This window comes from Procambarus clarkii, chromosome 42, assembly GCF_040958095.1.
Source record: "Procambarus clarkii isolate CNS0578487 chromosome 42, FALCON_Pclarkii_2.0, whole genome shotgun sequence".
Taxonomy (NCBI): Eukaryota; Metazoa; Arthropoda; class Malacostraca; order Decapoda; family Cambaridae; genus Procambarus; species Procambarus clarkii.
The window spans coordinates 5,719,783-5,743,280 of record NC_091191.1 but is presented as its reverse complement, the minus strand read 5'-3'; the positions used below and the strand labels follow the sequence as shown (position 1 = coordinate 5,743,280).

Here is a 23,498-nt window from a genome sequence, read left to right as displayed (position 1 = left end):
CTCCTGACTGATACAAGGAGGAGGGAGATATCACTCCTGACTGATACAAGGAGGAGGGAGATATCTCTCCTGACTGATACAAGGAGGAGGGAGATATCCCTCCTGACTGATACAAGGAGGAGGGAGATATCTCTCCTGACTGATACAAGGAGGAGGGAGATATCCCTCCTGACTGATACAAGGAGGGAGATATCTCTCTTGACTAATACAAGGAGGAGGGAGATATCTCTCCTGACTGATACAAGGAGGAGGGAGATAGCTCTCCTGACTGATACAAGGAGGAGGGAGATATCTCTCCTGACTGATACAAGGAGGAGGGAGATATCCCTCCTGACTGATACAAGGAGGGAGATATCTCTCTTGACTAATACAAGGAGGAGGGAGATATCTCTCCTGACTGATACAAGGAGGAGGGAGATAGCTCTCCTGACTGATACAAGGAGGAGGGAGATAGCTCTCCTGACTGATACAAGGAGGAGGGAGATAGCTCTCCTGACTGATACAAGGAGGAGGGAGATATCACTCCTGACTGATACAAGGAGGAGGGAGATATCACTCCTGACTGATACAAGGAGGAGGGAGATATCACTCCTGACTGATACAAGGAGGAGGGAGATATCACTCCTGACTGATACAAGGAGGAGGGAGATATCACTCCTGACTGATACAAGGAGGAGGGAGATATCTCTCCTGACTGATACAAGGAGGAGGGAGATATCTCTCCTGACTGACTCAGAAAGGAGGGAGCTACGCCTCCTAACTGACTCAGGTCTCATAGTCACAGAGATTAAACTATACTCCTGTTGGAGAGCATTCCACACAGAATCTTATTTTTATTTTTACTTTAAATTTTGTGTTTTTGAAAACCATTTATTTATCATTTTATTCGCCTCTTTTTTTCCTCCTTTACATTTTTTATTTTTAAGATTTTGCTTTATTTTATTTTATTCGTGGACAGTATTGTCGCTTTCGTCGTCTTTGTGTTGTTAAGAGCACGACTAGTGCCAGGTCACGCAAGCGTGTGTGCCTGTCTCCCCTCCCTCCCTCTCCCTTCCTCTCTCCTTCTCTCCCCCCCCCCTTCCTTATCTTACCTTTCCTTCTCTCCCCTCCCTCCCTCCCTCCCCCTTCCTCTACCTTCCCCTCTCCTTCTCCCCCCCCCTACCTTCGCCTCACCCTTCCTTCTCTCCATTGACCAATCCACACACTAGAAATTGAAGGGACGACGAGGTTTCGGTCCGTCCTGAACCATTCTCAAGTCGATTGGGAGCTTCCTCCTCTCCCCAACCTTCCCCCCCACTATCTGTAGTAGGGGAGTAATTGGGGGAGTAGGGGGGGGGGGGAAATCACCACTCTCGCCCCCCCTCCTCCTCCAGTTCCAGTCACCACCACTCCTTTCACCCATCCCCCTTCCCTCCCTCCCCCTTGAGTTCCGTCACCACTCTGATGTTCCTATTTCTCTTGCAAAATTTGCAAATAATTTCAGCTCTTGAAAAAACAGTGAATATATTCCCCCCCTTTTTATTTTATAAAATTATCGAATACTTTCACCATTTCTTCCTGAAAACTGGAAGATATTTCACGTCACTCAAAAGAAGTTCTTTTTCTTACTAGAACACCCGAATGTTGCACACGTCTTGCTAAATCAATAGGATTTCTTTTGTTATTTCTTGCTTGTTTCCACCACCTGCCAGTAGTTGAACTTCGAGTAGATGAGTAGATGGGTAGTAGATCTAGGAGGGAAGTGAGAAGGAGCTAGAAGAGATGGAGAAAGAGAGGAGAGATAGAGAGAAGGGGAAATAAAGTGGCGGTGAGACGAGAAAGAGAGAAAGAGAGAGATAAAGGAGCAGATGGTGACAGAATGGTGGCCAACCACTTGGGCTGGACGGTAGACCGACGGTCTCGCTTCATGCAGGTCAGTGTTCAATCCCCGACCGTCCATAAGTGGTTGGCCACCATTCCTTCCCCCCCCCCGCCCCATCCCAAATCCTTATCCTGATCCCTTCGAGGTGCTATATAGTCATAATGGCTTGGCGCTTTTCCTTCCTTTCCCTTCTACCCTAACGGATACACAGCTGTGTGTGTGTGTGTGTGTGTGTGTGTGTGTGTGTGTGTGTGTGTGTACTCACCTAATTGTGCTTGCGGGGGTTGAGCTCTGGCTCTTTGGTCCCGCCTCTCAACCGTCAATCAACTGGTGTACAGATTCCTGAGCCTATTGGGCTCTATCATATCTACATTTGAAACTGTGAATGGAGTCAGCCTCCACCACATCACTTCCTAATGCATTCCATTTGCTAACTACTCTGACACTGAAAAAGTTCTTTCTAACGTCTCTGTGGCTCATTTGGGTACTCAGCTTCCACCTGTGTCCCCTTGTTCGCGTCCCGTGTGTGTGTGTGTGTGTGTGTGTGTGTGTGTGTGTGTGTGTGTGTGTGTGTGTGTGTGTGTGTGTGTGTGTGTGTGCGTGTGTGTGTGTGTGTGCGTGTGTGTGTGTGTGTGTGCGTGTGTGAGTGTGTGTGTGTGTGTGTGTTTGTGTGTGTGTGTGTGTGTGTGTGTGTGTGTGTGTGTGTGTGTGTGTGTGTGTGTGTGTGTGTGTGTGTGTGTGTGTGTGTGTGTGTGTGTTTGCAGGTGCGGGCGCACATTTCATTTCAGATCCCTGTCCCTACTATCCCATCCCGTGTGTTCACCTTCCCCCCCCCCCCCCCCTTGCATTCCATGTTCACCATCCGTCGTGTTCAACCGCTTCTCCCCACCCCAGCAAGGGCCACGATGGGCTGGTGGCTGACTGCGCGCGGTGCTTTCTTGCTCTCCTATGGTCGTGAGCGCTGTTACACCCGCGGGCGCTCACCAGGGGGCTCTATTTCCCCGTCTCACACGGCCCCCACTGTGATGAACTGCCACACACACACACACACACACCTCCCTAAGGTTCGCCTAAGGCAGTAGAAGGCGGACTGTGTTTTTATTTATTGTATTAAGCAGAGAATGTGGCGGCCATACCGGACACCGCCATCTTCTTTTGTAGGTGGTTCGTTATTAAACCCTTGTCAATATTTGAGTTATTTGTCGTATCTGATCTTAACATTGTGGCTGGAGGTGGCTTCCACAACTTGTTCTTTCAGTATATTCCACTTCCACATTTGTAACGTTTTCTCGATTCATGGTTTTAGTTACCCCTTTTATCTCCTCTCAATTTGAAGAGTCCTTGTCTATTTAGTCTATTACCTTTAGTATTTTGTATGTAGTGATCATATCTCATTTTCTTAAATGGTTCTAAAGTTGTTGAACTGAGTTTCCTTAACCTATTCTAGGATCTTATGGTAGTTATGGTATGAAGGTATGAAGGATACCTTAAAATACCACTTGGTGGGTTTACATCCACTCCCAAATATTATCTTTTCGATTCTTGTAGTTACTTTTAATTAATGGAGCACCCATTAATTAATTAATGGAGCACCACCCATACCATGGGAGACTTCTCTCCCATGGTATGGGTGGTGGCGGGGGAGATGGAGGTGTGGGAGGTGGCGTGCGAGGAGGTGGCGTGGGAGGAAGTGGCGTGGGAGGAGGTGGCGTGGGTGGTGGCGTAGGAGGTGGCGTGGATGGTGGCGTGGGAGGTGGCGTGGGAGGTGGTGTGGGAGGTGGTGGGAGCGGGATAGGCGACCTTCAGCAACACATAATTTTCCTCTGAAAGTGAGTGGCGTTGGTGAACTCTGCTGCACCGCGCTCCCTGACTGCTACTGCTCCTGCTCCTGCATCTGTCAGTGCTCCTGTTACTGCTCCTGCGACCACACACACTACTCCACCTGCTCCCTCTGCCAATATAAGTGCTCCTGCTCATTTTGCTCCTTGGTCTACTGCTCCTGCCTTCTCTCTTCCTATCACCAAGAATACTTTCCCTCCTACTAATGCTACTGTTACTTTTTTTTCACTCTGCTTCAGTGTTTCATCCTTCTTCGGTCCTCCTTACTGCATCCTTCGCTACTTCTTCCTCGAGTAATTCTTGTTATTCTGCTAACGTTCCTTTTATCGTTCCTAGTACTCGTTAGTGCCCGCGTTACTGGCGGAGCTCCGGTTCCTGCTTATGTTACTGAAATTATTCAGATCTCGTAGAAGGAGGAGGAGGGGGAGGAGGAGGAAGAGGGAAGGAAGAGGCGGGAGGAGGAAGAGGGGGGAGGAGGAAGAGGGAAGGGGAGGAGGAAGAGGGGGAAGAAGAAGGTGACCGCACCTAAGAGACCAACGTACAAGGTTCTCCCGCTGCTGGAGACCTCAACGAAGCCCAATTAGTTATCCCGCCTTAAGATGCTGTTCCTCTGGACCTTGCTAGTGTGATGCGCCGAGAGAGAGAGAGAGAGAGAGAGAGAGAGAGAGAGAGAGAGAGAGAGAGAGAGAGAGAGAGAGAGAGAGAGAGAGAGAGAGAGAGAGAGAGAGAGAGAGAGAGAGAGAGAGAGAGAGAGAGAGAGTGTCTCACCAACGTTGCGTGTTGAAGACCACACCACCACACCACCGTGAACACCACCACCACCACACCGTGAACACCACCACCACACACCACCACCACACCACCACACCACCACACCGTGAACACCACCACCACACACCACACACCGTCGACCACACACCTCCCCACAATGGCCGCCTCATCTTGACAATTATCACCGGAACATTTCACTTTACTCTGCCAGGTACTCATTACCTCTACTCCTCCCCCTTGTTACCAGGTAAATGTGGCGGGTAACTGCTCCTTCCCCTTCCCGGGAGGGGAAGGGGGTAGGCAGGGATGGGGGAGAGGGGAATGGAAGGGGAAGAAGAGGAGGAGGATGAGGGAAAGAGATAACTTACTTGTTAATTGCTGCCTATTTTATATCTCTTTCGCTATTTATAAACTCTAAGCATAAAACCTGCATTGAGAACCTTTCCGAGCTCTCTATACACCCTTCGTGAGACCTATTATTATGCTGGCCCGGCATGGAACCCCTGTTTAAATGAAAGAAAAATTGAAATGTTCAAAAACAATTCCACAAGGCTCGTTCCTGAGCTAAGGGGACCGAGCTATGAAGACAAAAGGGAACTGGATCTCAGTACACTGGGAAAAGAAACAATAAGCGCAGACATGATAACTACGTACAAGATACTAAACAGGATTGATAAAGTAGATATACAAGTAATGTTCCAATTAAATAAACAGGATGAAACTGTAAGATGTCCACAGCAGAGAGAGAGAGAGAGAGAGAGAGAGAGAGAGAGAGAGAGAGAGAGAGAGAGAGAGAGAGAGAGAGAGAGAGAGAGAGAGAGAGAGAGAGAGAGAAAGAGAGAGAGGGGAGGGGGGCGAGCACACAGGTAATAGAGGTGCAGGTTGACACCTGCTCTTCTCACCTGGGTACACTCTCTCACCTGTGACTTGCACACCTTGGGCACCAACCTACTAATTAGGCGTTGCGTCTTTCATGTATCTCTCTATAAGGTAGGTGTGTGTGTGTGTGTGTGTGTGTGTGTGTGTGTGTGTGTGTGTGTGTGTGTGTGTGTGTGTGTGTGTGTGCGTGTTTAATTGTGTCCTCGCATAATTGTGTTCGTGAAGGTTGAGCTTTAGCTCTCTGGCCGGCTTCTTAACCTTCAGTCAAAGCTGATTATGTAATTTGACTCAATCATGTGTACTATTCTATCATTTAAAATACCCTTTAACGTATCTTTATTGCTCATTTGCTTACTTGGCTTCCCCCCGTGTCCTTTAATCCGTGTATCACTCATTTCAAACAGACTGTCATCATCTACCTTTTCTGAGAATTGTGTACGTAGTAATCATATCTCCCCCTGACTCTTCTCTCTTCTAGTGATATGAAGGTTTAATTCCTTTGCTACTTCCTCGTAGCTTAAGCTCTCCGAACACAGCACTGCTTGGTCACAGGGTCACAATATTGCTAAGCCACAGGGTCACAATTATAGTGGTCCACAACACTACCTGCCCACAGGGGGGGTCACAATCTACCTAATTTCCCGCCACAAATTGGTGGTGACGTCACGGGTGAGGGGTCAAGAGCTGACCCCATTACTGACGTCACCGGTGATTGCTCAAAACAAAAATATGAGACCGTGATTAGTATGTCTTAATATTGCACCACAAACTGTGAGAGAGAGAGAGAGAGAGAGAGAGAGAGAGAGAGAGAGAGAGAGAGAGAGAGAGAGAGAGAGAGAGAGAGAGAGAGAGAGAGAGAGAGAGAGAGAGAGAGAGGTAACCATGGAAAGTTTGACTTACGTGTTGTTTAAAGAAGATATTAAGTGTGCACCTTGACAGGCGAGGGGGGTCAGGTAACTTTGCAACATCATTTCAAAGAACCTTTTACCGTATTTTCACGTTCTTATATCACGTCTACCCTTCCCTCCCTGAAAGAATATATGTATATAAGATATAAATAATTTATTTTTACTGATGCCAACAGCAGTTCCTGGAGACTTACCTGTAATGGAAATGAATTCATATATAGATGAGCTTTATGTGAAGAATGTTTTGTGGTTGCATGGTCAGGGGCCCCAGAGTGAGGGGGAGGGGAGAGAGAGAGAGAGAGAGAGAGAGAGAGAGAGAGAGAGAGAGAGAGAGAGAGAGAGAGAGAGAGAGAGAGAGAGAGAGAGAGACACAAACGGTACAGGTACAACCTTACAGACACACATACATATGTGGCGACATATGTATGTGTGTATGTATGTAAGGAGAGGGGGGTTACAGGAGTTAGTTCCAGGTTCACAATGTACTTACAATACATAAATAGTTCAGGAGATTGCCTGCATAGTGGCAGGCTTCAAGACGAGCTGATGAAGGATTATAGCTCTTAGCCCTTCACAATTGTCATACACCTGTCAATTAACATGCACCTGTCAATTAACATGCACCTGTCAATTGCATCTACAGGTGGAGACTGAGTTTCAAACACTCTCACTTCTCTCTCTCTCTCTCGCTCTCTCTCTCTCTCCTTTACATCCATCTTCAACTCTCTCCACTCGAGGACGAGTTAAAGTCGAGAGTGCGAGTCATCGCCACACGCATTAGCGTGCTCATTTCTCGCTTCAGCTCCCAAGCCTCGCCTCATCCCCTAGCCAGGAAACTGTGAACCAAGGCACGCTTCAGCTTCCTAATAAGAGGAACAACATATGTTGGGTGGTAACAATTGTGCTGAAGTGATGCACCAGCACACACACACACACACACACACACACACACACACACACACACACACACACACACACACCAAAATTATGAGGAGGATTGAAACAGAGGATGATAGTAGGAGGCTACAAGATGACCTGGATAGACTGAGTGAATGGTCCAACAAATGGCTGTTGAAGTTCAACCCGAGTAAATGCAAAGTAATGAAACTAGGCAGTGGAAACAGGAGGCCAGGCACAGGATACAGAATAGGAGATGAAGTACTTAATGAAACAGACAGAGAGAAAGATCTAGGAGTTGATATCACACCAAACCTGTCTCCTGAAGCCCACATAAAGAGAATAACGTCTGCGGCATATGCGAGGCTGGCTAACATCAGAACGGCGTTCAGGAACCTGTGTAAGGAATCATTCAGAATCTTGTACACCACATATGTAAGACCAATCCTGGAGTATGCGGCCCCAGCATGGAGCCCGTACCTTGTCAAGCACAAGACGAAGCTGGAAAAAGTCCAAAGGTATGCTACTAGACTAGTCCCAGAACTAAGAGGCATGAGTTATGAGGAAAGGCTGCGGGAAATGCACCTCACGACACTGGAAGACAGAAGTGTAAGGGGGGACATGATCACAACCTACAAAATCCTCAGGGGAATCAACCGGGTAAACAAGGACGAACTTTTCAACACTGGTGGGACGCGAACAAGGGGACACAGGTGGAAGCTGAGTACCCAAATGAGCCACAGAGACGTTAGAAAGAACTTTTTCAGTGTCAGAGTAGTTAGCAAATGGAATGCATTAGGAAGTGATGTGGTGGAGGCTGACTCCATTCACAGTTTCAAATGTAGATATGATAGAGCCCAATAGGCTCAGGAATCTGTACACCAGTTGATTGACGGTTGAGAGGCGGGACCAAAGAGCCAGAGCTCAACCCCCGCAAGCACAATTAGGTAAGTACAATTAGGTAAGTACACAAGACCTCCCAACATCTCGGTACAGATACAGAGCCAACATGAAAGAGATAAAAACATGTTTCAAAACTTTGTCTTCCCATTACCTCCTTGGTGAGATCTTTAGAGAGGGAGCGGTGGTCACGTCCATCTGAGAAATGACTCTTACTGACCACAACTGTACGTTAGTGTGTGTTTTTTGTACAATATTGTGTGGGGGGGGGGGGGGTAATGGCGTTTGTCAGGTCGCTGGACAATATTGTCGGGGTAGTGGTGATTGTGGGGGTTGTTGGACAGTATTGTGAGGGGGGGGAGGGTTAGCAGTGTTGGACAATATTGTGTGGTGGTAGTGGTGATGGTGTGGGTTGTTGGACAGTATTGTGAGGGGGGGGAGGGTTAGCGGTGTTGGACAATATTGTGTGGTGGTAGTGGTGATGGTGTGGTTGTTGGACAGTATTGTGAGGGTAATGGTGTGGGCAGCTGGCCATAAAGAGGGAGGAAGAAAAGTTTGCGGAGAGGGAAGAGGAAAGAAGAGTTATACAACGGGGAGAAGAGTCACGAAGTGAGAGGGAGAGAGGGAGAGAGGGAGAGGGAGGGCAAAGGAGTCATTTGAGCATAAGAAAAGCGTCATGAAGGTGGAGGATGAGTCATGAGAGAGAGAGGGAGAGAATGAGAGGTCACGAGGGGGGGGGGGGGGAAAGAAACAGAGGAGGGTCAGATATCAACTAAATAATACAAACGTAGTACAAATGTAGTACAAATACAAATACAAATTCGACTATTATCAAATCGCGACTCGATAAGGGGTTCAGGACGGACCGAAACGTCGTCACAATTATTTACTTTCATGTGTGTTTTTTGTCACGTGGTTGTGACTTGTTCTCTCATCAGTAAGAAAAATGTCGGGGGGTTCGAACCCGTGTCCCGGGGAACACCAGATGCGCGCCTTACCCACTAGGCCACGACAGGACAAAAGCTATTCAACCTGGAATTCAAATGAATCCTCTAAGGAAGTCTGGAGGCCCCAGCAGATGCCAAAACCATTTATGTACGAATAACCCGCCTTCACTCTGGTCTGGGTAATGGTTTTCCTCACTGATTAGTATAGCACTTATACAAATTAAAGCTGTCTCATATAGGCTAATATAAATAGGCCTTCTACAGATTCTTATTTCTTTAATTTCTTGTACTTTCTATCCGTCTCTCGTGAGCTGTGTCTGCAAACACAACTTGTACAGTAAATCAAATCATTTGCTGGATCTTTGTTGCATCATAGGTGCAAGATGAGGTCAAATCATGCTTGCCAAACGAGGTCAAATCAGGCTTGCCATACGAGGTCAAATCAGGCTTGCCCCATGTGGTCTTACACTGTCTTCCCTTACCAGTGACCAGTTTACCAGTGTGTACCCCTACCAGTCATCAGTTTACCAATGAGTACCCCTACCAGTCATCAGTTTACCAATGAATACCCCTACCAGTCACCAGTTTACCAATGAGTACCCCTACCAGTCATCAGTTTACCAATGAGTACCCCTGCCAGTCACCAGTTTACCAATGAGTACCCCCTACCAGTCATCAGTTTACCAATGAGTACCCCCCTACCAGTCATCAGTTTACCAATGAATACCCTTACCAGTCACCAGTTTACCAATGAGTACCCCTACCAGTCACCAGTTTACTCTCATCATTCCAGTTCTCACATCCGGTATATCTGGGATGGAAATCTCTCTTCTTCGCAAATACCTGACTCGCACACACACCTGTATACTTCGCCAGATATATGGACCACGGGGAAGACAACGCTAAGCCACCAAGTGTCCAACGGCTCATGTAGTCGAAATTCTGCTCTGATGCTGTCTGTAAACCACCTCTAATGCTCCCTAATTACCAACAAGAAATCGTGTGTGTGTGTGTGTGTGTGTGTGTGTGTGTGTGTGTGTGTGTGTGTGTGTGTGTGTGTGTGTATTCACCTATGTACAGGTTGATGAATTCTCTAGACTAGAGTCTAGGTTGTCATGAATAAATGTATATGAATAAATATGAATAAATATGAATAAATCCCTATGACGTCTGCATTATTCACTTCATTTACTAGTTCATTTAAGCTATTCGCTACTGCTTTGCATACTTTGTTTTTTTCCTAACTAACGATGGAACATCTGTGTTGAATTCTTCGTGTCTCATCTGTGAAAGATAGCCTGAACTAGTCTACCCTACCAATTCCCATGAGTATTTTACATGTCGTGATGATGTCTCCACTGGTTTTTTCTTTACATCTTCAAGTGCTATACGGACTAATCTGTCGGTATACATCTTTGAATTATCACCAGTTTCCGATTACGATGTAATGTTTGAGGATATATGGAGCGCACAAGGGTGAACCAGACTAGTGTGTGTGAGTGTGCGGATACTCCAGGGTTCGCTAACTACTCTCACACTAATCTATTGACCCCCACCACACTGGACAGGACCACTGAGACTGGCGCAGGAGGGGGCGTGGGAGAGGTGTGACCAGTTTTCACATTCGAGACCTCAAAATGTTGGCGATTGGTCTCCTCGTACCCTTGCTTGAAGGTTTGTTCACCTCTTGTTTCTGCTCCTATGACCGCCAGAACACTCCTCCTCCAACGGTACGTGTAGTCTTCCTGTCTGGTACACGTACCCTGTGTCCACCAACGGTACTTGCCCTGTGCTCTCCAGCGGTACGTGTAGTCGGCCTACCTGGTACGTACCCTGTACCCACCAACGTTACAAATGCAACCTACTATTACAAATAACGGAGTCACCCCCTAGTGACTCACCCATGACCCCAAAGTGTGGCATAATCCCAAGGTGACCCATGACCTCAATGGTGACAGCACTACCTGTCAATTGACGGCAGGTGAGGCTGGAGATTATGGTCATCTCGCCACAGTGATATGCTCTCCGGGCGGGCGGTGGGCGGCGGCTGCGCCATCACGGAAAAAACGCGCCATAAAAAGTTGGCGGAGGTGGAGGCGCCGTGGTGGGGGCCTCCACTCCCTCTCCGGCTCATACACTTCTCCTTGCCAATACATTTACTTTCAGCTGGAGAGAGAGAGAGAGAGAGAGAGAGAGAGAGAGAGAGAGAGAGAGAGAGAGAGAGAGAGAGAGAGAGAGAGAGAGAGAGAGAGAGAGAGAGAGAGAGAGAGAGAGACAGAGAGAGAGAGAGAGCGTCATGCGCTAATAATAGCGGAGGAGGCAGTGACGGGTCGTATTTGCCTGCACTTCGTCTAAGAGTTGACTGTAGCACTTGAGCAGTAGCAGCACCGCACGCGACTGTCGTAACACTAACCACCTGTCATGGCGCCAGAAACCATCCCCCAGTACCACGACTCCCACACAAGGCATAAGGAATTTGATCGCATATGCATAACAAAAGCGAATCAAATATGTCCATTGAAGGAAGATCAAAGAGAGGATTGCGATAGAAAGTGAACACAGAAGAGGAAATACAAGAAAAGAGAATCACTGAAATGTTCAAACATTCACTAACATATCATCAAAGACAAAATAATTTACACAAGGAGATTACAGAAATACAGCAGAGGCTACAGCGCTCATAAAAGGCTAAAGAACTGGCAAATATGAACATTTTCCCACCTCAATATGTAAAACAAAGATATGGAGCGAAAGATATGGAAGGAAGTCTCAAAGAGACATGATGAACAGGGGAGAGTGAATAGGCACAGAGTCTAGATTCTGGAATAGGCAGAGTCAGAGTCTATTCTGGAATAGAATAGGCACAGAGTCAGATTCTATTCCTGAATCGGAATAGGCTCTTATGAATATCAAAAGCCTATAGCCATTAAAAAATAAATCTCACCAAAAATATGAAAGATTGAGAGATGACATTTTGTTAGACAGGTTCTTGAAAGAAGTGTGTGAAGGGGTTGGGTAAACTCCCGAGATCAGCCACAGGTAAACCAGTTAAACCACAGACACTACACCAGGACAAGTGGTACAATTCCCGAATTCAGCCACAGGTAAATCAGAGGTAAACCACAGACCTTTCACCATAAGGGCAGGCGGTAAACTCCGGAAAGAGCCATAGGTAAACCACAGGCCCTTCACCAGAAGGGTGGCGGGTAGAGTAATCATGGACACCTGTCACCACGAACACCTGTCACCACGAACACCTGTCACCACGAACACCTGTCACCACGAACACCTGTCATACCAACAATTTCGTTAAGTTCTAAGACCACGCGCATGCTCACCTTTACCTGTCTCACTGGTGTACCTGTCTCCCCCTCACTCATGGGTATACCTCTCTTCTGGGTTTACACCTCTCACTGACAATTTGGCACGCGTTGTACACGTACAAGAGGACACAGGAGAACACAGGAGAACACGGACACAGGAGGACGCAGGGGAGACACTAAGAAATGGTGGCTGCAGACTCCATACACAGCTTTAAATGCGTATACAACAAAGCCCAAAAGACCCCTGAATGCTGAAACACAAGTCAAGCAAAGGTTAAACGATGGCACCCAAGAGCTAAGGCTCGCCTAAGTGAGTACAACTAGTTGAGTATACAATTATACACGCGAAACGTACCCTCGTCTCCGCCAATTACCACACACACACACACACACACACACACACACACACACACACACACACACACACACACACACACACACACACACACACACACACACACCACACGCACACACACCACACGCACACACACACACACACACACACACACACACACACACACACACACACACACACACACACACACACACACACACACACACACACACACACACTCACACACACACACACACACACACACACACACACACACACACACACACACACACACTCACACACACACACACACACACACACACACACACACACACACACACACACACACACACACACACACACACACACACACACACACACACACACACACACACACACACACACACACACACACACACACACACACACACACACACCACACGCACTACCTGGACATAACTATCCATCAGGTTATAGATAAACCCAAGTTTGGTCTGATGGCCAAGAATTACAATCATGCCTGGTGTGTGTGTGTGTGTGTGTGTGTGTGTGTGTGTGTGTGTGTGTGTGTGTGTGTGTGTGTGTGTGTGTGTATAATAGATACTTACACACAGAAGCGAAGAGAACGGTGACCATACGAACACCCTGCAAGGATTCGAACCCAGACGCTATCCTTTGCGAAGCTAGAATTCAAACCTCTACACCCCTAACAGATTTTTTTTTATCTGTCTGTCTGTCTTCCTGTCTATCGCTTCCGTCAACACCGCTTCTATTATGCTTTCACACTGCAAGATTGCCTCAACCGCCTTTGTTCTCGCTCAGGTCGATGTGGCCCGCACATTCTTGTCTTGCTAATGGAACGATCAAGCAGTTTCCCCTTCAGGAGTTGTTCATGTTCCTTCCTGGAGATGGGGACGGTGGGATGGGGCGGGTGGATAGAGGATAAAAGAGGAGAGGGGAATGGAGGGAAGGGGGAGGAAGAGGTAGGGAAGGGGAGGAAGGGGAAGCAAGGGTAACCATGAACTATAGGAGAAGGTGGTGACGGGTATTCATTCATGATTCGCACTTCGACTCCCATCACCACCTAACTATCTCCACCTCACTCCAATGGTTGTTAGAATTCAATCCAAACAAGTGTAAAGAAATAACATGGGAAGGAAAAAAAAGGAGACCAGGAGGCAGTTACACCATAAGGCAAACTAGAGGAATCAGAAAGAGAAAACAAACTTGGGAGTGGATATAGTTCCTTCACTAACACCCGAGACACACATAAACAGGATATCATCGGCAGCATATGAGATGCTGGCAAATAAGACACCTAAATTAGGACTCCTTCGAGGCAATCAACACAATATTTACTAGATCAATACTGGAATGTGCAGCACCGGCCTGGAATCCGCACCCCGCGCAAGAGCTAAGAGAGTTAAGCTACTAGAATAGGCGACTGAAACCAAATCTCACAAACCTTCAAGGATAGAAGGAACTGAAGGAATATGATCACGGCATACAAGATAATAAGGTTGACAAAAAGAGCTTCGTCAGTTGAGAAAAAGTAGGACAAGAGGACACATGTGGAAGCTGGAAACGCAAATGAGCCGAAGGAATATAAGGAAATACTCGGACCCAGCACAGCTAGTCAACAAGTGGAGAGCACTGACAGATGAAATTGCGGAAGCCACCTCCAGCCACACCTTTAGGGCCAGATTTGTCAAAGAATTTGACACCAATTACGTCAAAACATGTAAACTGTAGCGCAACAGGTAAAAACAAGACTAATAGACAGGACATGAAGAGCTAAACCTCACCCTCACATAAACACTACTAGGTAAGTACCCCCACCACCACCACCAACCTTAACAGCAAGTTGTAACAGTAAATTCCGAACCATGAAAGCTCATTTACACAACATAAAAAAATGCAACTATTACAGGTACATTCAAGACGACTAACACTTCCTTGGTTAATTTGCATCACGATCTCTCTCTCTCTCTCTCTCTCTCTCTCTCTCTCTCTCTCTCTCTCTCTCTCTCTCTCTCTCTCTCTCTCTCTCTCTCTCTCTCTCTCTCTCTCTCTCTCTCTCTCACTACAACCATTGTCATCCATGCTCTACACAGCTTCTCCAAGAAATAATACAGTGTGTGTGAGTTTTATGGCCAGTAATGAAGCTGTTGCTCAGGCAGGGAAGACGAAGAGAAGAGGTGGAGGGAAGGAGAGAAAAATGGAGCGAAAGGAAAGCGTAAGAAAATATGGTGGAGGAGGGGAGGAGACAGAGGAGTAGAGGAGAGTGAGAGGCAAGGAAAGGTAAATGGAAGAGAGGGAAGTGGAGGAGAGGGAAGTAGAATGGGAGTGGAAGAGAGGGAAGTAGATGCAAGTGGTTAGTTGAGCAGACCAAAGAAGAGAAGAGAAAGGTAGAGGAGTAAGAAGGGTTTGCACTTGTAAGTGGAAACTACAGGTTAATGTGATGGAAAACTGTCGAGGGGAAAGTTGAAAGCTAGTGAAGTAGAGGGTAGGGAGGGGACCAGGAAGTAGAGGGGGGGGGGTGTGAAGACGTGGATGGAGGAGAAGAGAGGTAACAAAGGCAAACAGAATTAGGAATAAGACAGACAGACACACACACACACACACACACACACACACACACAGTTGATTGACAGTTGAGAGGCGGGACCAAAAAGCCAGAGCTCAACACCCGCAAGCATAACTTGACGAGTACAACTATGTCAACACACACACACACACACACACACACACACACACACACACATAGTCAAGCATAAGACTAAGCTGGAAAATGTTCAAAGGTTTGCCACCAGACTAGTACCCGAACTGAGAGGTATGAGCTACGAGGAGAGACTACGGGAATTAAACCTCACGTCACTGGGAGACAGAAGAGTTTGGAGAGACATGGACACCACAGACAAGATTCTCAGGGGGAAATGATAGGGTGGATAAAGACAGGCTATTTAACACAAGGGGCACACGCACTAGGAGACACAGGTGGAAGTTGAGTGCCCAAATGAGCCATATAGAGACATTAGAAAGATTTTTTTCAGTGTCAGAGTAGTTGACAAATTGAATGCATTAGGAAGTGATGTGGTGGAGGCTGACTCCATACACAGTTTCAAGTGTAGATATGATAAGGAGCCCAATAGGCTCAGGAACCTGTACATCAGTTGATTGACAGTTGAGAGGCGGGACCAAAGAGCCAGAGATCAACCCCTGCAAGCACAACTAAGTACACACACACAAACACAAACACACACACACACACACACACACACACACACACACACACACACACACACACACACACACACACACACACACGAATATAAAAAATTAAGCAATTAAATAGCAGAGACGCGGAACTGCTGATAAAGAAGACATTTCAAGAAATCGCAGCTAAGCAAAAATGAATTCACATGCTTTGTCACAGGAGAAATATGAACAAGTGGAGTGAAAGTGGCGACAGTGGGTGTTGACAGCGAGTGTTGACAGCGGGTGTTGACAGCCCGGCAGCGGACTCCACCACCAATATCTAGAGACCCACAAACCAACGGTAAACACAACACTTGTGACAACAACAGCTGCTCACTCTCAATCAAAAACCAATGTCACTAACAACCATTCCTCTCCTATAACTCACCCGAGACTGTCATCAGTGCAATATTGCTCAAAGGGGAAAATACAATTTGCAACTCAATAACAGCAAGACTTCCAGGAAGGAAATTTAGTGTCTCCAACTTTATAATAGTGACCAACACCAGAGTGGGAGGGACGGGTGGCATGCATCTTCCAAGACTACCAAGAGTTATGCGATACTGTTCCCTAGAATATATTTACATGGAAAGGAGAAACCTGCTGGCATAAGAACAACAATTCAAGCGTACATCAATTCCTACAATTGTACGAGAGGTGTACTGAGAGTAGAGAGAGAGAGAGAGAGAGAGAGAGAGAGAGAGAGAGAGAGAGAGAGAGAGAGAGAGAGAGAGAGAGAGAGAGAGAGAGAGAGAGAGAGAGAGAGAGAGAGAGAGAGAGAGAGAGAGAGTGCTGTGCTACAGGGATGGATACGAGCTTCACTTTTAGCTTTGCAAATGATATTAAGCATATGAGGGCATAGCTGAAAGGGGACAGGCCGAGGGGACGGGCCAAGGCCGAGGGGACGGGCCGAGGGGACAGGCCAAGGGGGACGGAAGAAGAAGGGAACAAGCCCCATAATATATTCTTTAAACCCGTGAATCCCTCACCAGAGTTTGACGGATCGTGTCAGTCAGAAGCTCGTATGAAGCTCACCACCCAGCTTCTACAGTATTTAATTTTGGCGGTATCCAGTTTTTTTGCGCGTGCAAGATCTTGCAGTGGGACGAGTGTGTGGGTGTGGGCGAACAGGCTTGGGCGCCCCTGTGGCGGTGGCTCCACCTCTTCCATTACTGCAGCTCCATAGCGGGCGAGGCTTCATCACTGCATGCGGTACAGCTGCAGACGGACAGACAGAGAGACACAGAAAAAAAGAAACAGAAACACAGAGTGACTGAGACAAAAAAGGAGATTAGAGAAACACACACAGATAGATAAATACAGACAGAGAGGTAACCACACAAAGAAAGAGTGTGAGACAGATATAGTACACACAGACACTGAGACAGAAAGTAAAACAGAGGCAGAGACATGGAGACATGCAGAGACACAGACAAAAAAGATAGGGATACAGAGTCAGAGTGACAGAGAGAGAAACAGACACATACAGAGATATACACACACAGATAGAGACAGACACATACATAAAGAGATGCTGAGAAACTCAGACAAAGAGTTAGAGAGAAACACAGCCAAATAGAGAGAGAGAGAGAGAGAGAGAGAGAGAGAGAGAGAGAGAGAGAGAGAGAGAGAGAGAGAGAGAGAGAGAGAGAGAGAGAGAGAGAGAGAGAGAGAGGAGAGAGAGAGACAGACAGACACAAGCACAAAGAGGCAGAGAGACACTGATAGATACACAGAAAACGACAGAAACATAGACAGACAGAGAGAATGAGACACAGATACAGACACGAATATATTCCCATACATTCTTGTAATTTCTCATCATTTTTCTTGTATTTGTTTTTCTAGAAATGACGCTGAGTCGGCCCGGACACCGCCGGAAACACCCCCCCCCCCCATCAAGGATTATAGAAAGGGATCGAACCCGAGTACCTTGTTGGAGTTCTACTCGAATGATCTACCAACGGTCTTTACAGACATAATAATGTTCTTATCTGAGTGTCTGGCCGCGTGGGAGATGAACGACTCTGTACATTGTTAGCCTCACCAGACAACTACGTGTGGGAATTACTGAACATCTAGGTCGATCGTTTAGAACAAGCCAATTGCTGACCAAACCACCATTTTCCCATTCTCTACTATTAGAGGAATGCGCACACATGCGCCAGCCCAGTCAGTCAGTGCTGAGCTGTGATTTCTAAATACTAATTCGTCAGGAGCCGTGAGTGGCCCCATAGTTCGTGTACCTCGCCAGCAGGGAGCGACCCCGACTAACCGCCTCTGTTATTACACACAGGAAACACCTGGGTAAATACTGGTTTGGAAACAAGGTTGTTGATTTGTGCAATTACCGGGTGACATAAAGAGACGTGAGAAGGCTTGACTGTTTCAGGCACAGGTTTGTCGCATGTATGTATGATATTAAGAGGGGGAATATGAACCTATAATTACGGGCTATTCATGCCCATGCCTGCATCTCTTGGGGGGTGGCTTAATCTTCATCAATCAATCAATCTAATATAAACTGTCTGTGCCACGTTTGTGAACCAGACAAGAGCTGCCCCTCGTCATCATGACCTCACGTTCTATGTCCCAAACTCCACCGGAAAATACAAGTATTATACTTCCTTTAGTTTTACCTGTCATGTTAAAAAAAATCGATGGTTTCTGTTGGTTAATTTTCAGGCGTCGAATATAAAATGGTTTTCACCTAACCAGAAGCGTTTTGAGCCTGTAGGCGATCGACTTAACCCACTCTAGGTAGATGGTTAAATTGCGGTAATATTGTGGCGATTTAATTGAAATTAAACGCCGGAATTTGGATGGTGAGGCGGATGGTGAGGCGGATGGTGAGGCGGATGGTGAGGCGGATGGTGAGGCGGATGGTGAGGCGGATGGTGAGGCGGTCGTGTGTCAGGACAGGTTGTTGTTTTTCTGGTGACTGGACATGAGGGCGCCACCATCTTGTAGTGTTTCGCTGATTGTGTCAAGCAAATGAACACGGTGATTGAGGCCGGGCTCGGGGAGTAGAACTCCAGAAACCCTCCCCAGGTATACTCCAGGTATGACTGCATCAACGACAGGAACACACGGTGATGATTTGTGTCAAGTAAATGAACACACACTGACTGGATATCTTCCCAGAGGCCTCTAAGACGTGCTCAGCTGTTTCTTGAGGACAAGTGTCGTAAGGACTTCTTACGAAGTCGTAAGGACTTCTTGCGAAGTCGTAGGGACTTCTTGCGAAGTCGTAGGGACTTCTTACGAAGTCGTAGGGACTTCTTACGAAATCGTAAGGACTTCTTACGACTTCGATTCCTCAATGAATGTTAAACATCCTCCTCAATACGTTACGGAAACCGAGTAATTACTGTAGCAACGTCAAGACAAGTCCAGCACACAGCATCAACAGCCGTCAATATCAATATGGGTGTACACAGGACGAACATGGAGGACGAACCTAGTGAACTACAACCTCAGGAACTACAACCAATTCATCAAAACAGAACACACACAAGACAGAACACACAATCTTCAACCATCAAACACCTTCGAGGGAAAAAAATCTACCTAAGTATTACAATCCTATTGTTACATTGACACTATGGAAATATATCTAGTCATCCCCTAATCCTCGGCCTTCCTGACCTCACCCCACAACTTTCACCTCCTGTGAGTTATACTCTTTGTGAGTAGCTGGTCTTGAGTGCATCTCTTAGCTGTGATAAAGCTCTTAAGAGTGAGACGTCATCCTCAGTAAAGTCAAGTGTCATTTTGGTGTTTGTATAGTGTGTGTGTGTGTGTGTGTGTGTGTGTGTGTGTGTGTGTGTGTGTGTGTGTGTGTGTGTGTGTGTGTGTGTGTGTGTGTGTGTGTGTGTGTGTGGAAAGCTGAAATGTTATGGTTTGAATAAAGTAGAAAAAATTACAGACTGGCTACACGCATTTGAAGAAAGTTGTCACGAATTGAGTTTGAAGGTGAAGAGTGAAGTGGAATGTGATGGCGGTCCAGACCTCCAGGTCCTGGACGGTGACTTGCAGGACATTCCTTTAACGAGGGCCACTGTCTGGTAACTACCACTGACGACGTCTGAACTACTACACTCTCTCTCTCTGTCTCTCTGTCTCTCTCTCTCTCTCTCTCTCTCTCTCTCTCTCTCTCTCTCTCTCTCTCTCTCTCTCTCTCTCTCTCTCTCGTAGCCTCTTCCCGCCAGCTTCTTCACATTTTACACTTGCGTCCTGACCTCTGTCCACCTCCAACTTTTCCTCTCTCCCCCTCCTTCTTCTCCTCCATCCTTTCCCCTCCCTCCTTCCTTCTGTTATCCTCCTCCTGTTCCTCTTACGTCAGCTGTGAACACCTTTTCCCTTGTCCGGAGACGAGGTCTTGGGCCAACAGGTGGTCATTTAGTCTACGACACAGAAGAGCAATAACGAACTATTCACTATGGTCTGACACCTGTTCATACACATTCTTCACCAGGCGAGTAATGTTAACTATGGGATGACACTGGGGACAGGACGACCATACATACAATACATCTTCGGCCTTACTTGAGCAGCTTTATGGATACATTGACACAGCTTGAGAACCACTGTCGAAAGACTTGAGAAGCAGACCAATCACAAAAAAAAAAAACATTCACGCACGGAGAATGGTGCATAAACCACTGACTGTGAATGTGAGTGTAATATTTTTGAAGAAAGTTTCTCAACTTAAAATTTGTCAAAAGATTACATAATTTGACGATATTTTGTTTGTTTACATATTAAATACACACCCCCCAAGTGGGGAACACTTGGGGGGTGCTGGGGGCTGAGTGGGCAGCTCAGTACACTGGATACGTAATCCTGTGGACCGGGGTTTGATTCCCGGCGCCGGCGAGAAACAAAAATGAGCAGAGTTTATTTCACCCTGATGCCCCTCTTACCTAGCAGGAAATAGGTACCTGGGAGTTAGACAGCTGTCACGGGCTGCTTCCTGGTGTGTGATGGTGTGATGGATAGAAACAGTTGATTGACAGTTGAGAGGCGGACCGAAAGAGCAGAGCTCAACCCCCGCAAACACAACTAGGTTAATACAGTGTGTGTGTGTGTGTGTGTGTGTGTGTGTGTGTGTGTGTGTGTGTGTGTGTGTGTGTGTGTGTGTGTGTGTGTGTGTGTGTGTGTGTGTGTGTGTGTGTGCTCACAAGATATCTAAACTAGACATGCTTGCAGGGTTCTCCTTATGCTCCTGGCCCCCACCTTTCGAACATTTTGTAGTTTAATGTAATGACCCGTTTTCTTATAATATTTACATTTAACTACATTTTAAATTGTTTGGTGAGTTAACTTGAAGCAGTTCTTCGTCAAAACTATTCCACCAATTTACAACTCAGAGCCTATATATCACATCTCTAATTCATTCGTGTCATTAGTTTTCATCAATTCCGCCTCGTTTTGTAGTTCGTAGCTCTGCATACTGCTTCTTTCACTTAAATTTCATTCAGAATCTTTTATGTCGTTATCATGTCCCCTTATTCCTCCTGTCCTCTAGTATCGTGAGTTCCAGTTGTGAGATAAAGGAATAGTGTGGAGTGATGCGGGCTTCAGGGCACCGCTCCTGTGCCAGGTAAGTCCACTAGGGGCTCACCATAGCCCGTGCTACTTGCCCCGCTCCTGTGCCAGGTAAGTTACGGGCTCACCATAGTCCGTGCTACTTGCCCCGCTCCTGTGCCAGATAAGTTACGGGCTCACCATAGCCCGTGCTACTTGGAACTTGTTCCAAGTAGCTGAATCTATAACAACAATAGATGCGGTCTATAGATAACTGAACAGAACAGACAGATGTGATTATGTCGAGATAAAAAAAAAATCGAAGTTGAATTCCTCACATATTGGAAATCTCTATATTGCTGCTTTTATATACCTCTTTTGTCTACTTTTTTTGACGCTGACATAATTACCACAAGTGAACCAAAGTTCAAAATATTCAAAAAGTTCAAAATAAGTTCTTCATTAAGAGAAATATAATATTCTAACAATACTGAAAATATGATGTATTTTGTCTGCAGCATCGGAGAAGTGTATTGTATGTATTGTATACATACAACAGCATTGTCTGCAGCATGCGAGAAGTGTATTGTATACATTGTATACATACAACAGCATTGTCTGCAGCATGCGAGAAGTGTATTGTATACACACACCAGCATTGTCTGCAGCATGGGAGAAGTGTATTGTATACATACAACAGCATTGTCTGCAGCATGCGAGAAGTGTATTGTATACATTGTATACATACAACAGCATTGTCTGCAGCATGCGAGAAGTGTATTGTATACATACACCAGCATTGTCTGCAGCATGGGAGAAGTGTATTGTATGCATTGTATACATACAACAGCATTGTCTGCAGCATGCGAGAAGTGTATTGTATACATTGTATACATACAACAGCATTGTCTGCAGCATGGGAGAAGTGTATTGTATGCATTGTATACATACATCATTGTATGCAGCATGTAAGAAGTGCATTGTATGTATTGTATACATACAACAGCATTGTCTGCAGCATGCGAGAAGTATAAAGGAGACGGCCGAGGCTTACCTTCATGCTACAAGAGGTCCTGGCAGGTCGTGGAGGAAGAAGCCCAAACACTTCGGGTCACCAGTACACGCGTCCAGCGCCCTGGGGGTCACTCGGATTTTTCCAGTACCAGTTTATTATGACGGGAAAAGTACACCTTCACTTTCAATGAGACCAAACCGGTTCAGAAGGGAGGATGTGGGGAAGGAGGGGCGGGGTTGTCCTGCCGGTGTTCAGGAGGGCGTGGTGGGTAGCGGCCACAACTGGGGGCGGTCTAAGGGCTTATACTGACGGTGAATGACTTATGGCGGCCTCAAGGTGGCAAGAGCCACGACTGACACACCCGCACGTTCGCGTTCCTCGCCGGCAACTGATGCGAAACAGCTTCCGTTCTACACTTCCTCTGTTTCTTCCGACCTTCAAGGACGCCTCGGAGCGCTCCGATTGGTCCAGCGGCGGCCAATGAGAGCCGCGCTTCGTGTCCTACAAAGGTCGCCCGCTGTAATAATGGGGCCAGCGATGTTTCGATGCGTTAAACTCGTGTATAAATTCAATTTCACTTTTAGTGTTGTTTCGAGGCAAGTCGTGCGTTGGGGAGGCAATTAGTTTCTGCAGGTGACTAGTCTAGCACCGGTGGCGCCAGGCTTGGTCAACACGGCTGTTGGTGACACAACGCTGGCTCACAGTCCTGGGTGGGTTCCACCACTGGTCCACAACCAGTGGTGGAATCCCACCACTGGTCCATAACACGTGATGGAACCCCACCAGTGGTGGAATTCCAACACTGGTCCACAACCAGTGGTGGAACCCCACCATTGGTCCACAACCCGTGATGGAACCCCACCAGTGGTCCACAACCCGTGATGGAACCCCACCAGTGGTCCACAACCCGTGATGGAACCCCACCACCGGTCCACAACCCGTGATGGAACCCCACCACCGGTCCACAACCCGTGATGGAACCCCACCACCGGTCCACAACCCGTGATGGAACCCCACCAGTGGTCCACAACCCGTGA

The 23,498-nt window shown here is 46.8% G+C and overlaps 1 protein-coding gene across 2 annotated transcripts in view; it reads right to left on the bottom strand.

Annotated features, from left to right (window-relative positions):
• The window catches only part of LOC123770320 (uncharacterized), an 80,095-nt gene extending 56,813 nt beyond the window's left edge, over positions 1-23,282 (bottom strand). Inside the window, exon 1 of one of the 2 annotated variants that reach the window (XM_045762075.2) lies at positions 22,501-23,282. In XM_045762075.2, the coding sequence (XP_045618031.1) occupies positions 22,501-22,506 (6 nt within the window). In that variant the 5' untranslated portion in view covers positions 22,507-23,282. The remainder of the gene's footprint in view (positions 1-22,500) is intronic. The other variant, XM_045762074.2, reaches the window with a different exon arrangement.
• Positions 23,283-23,498: the final 216 nt, after the last annotated feature.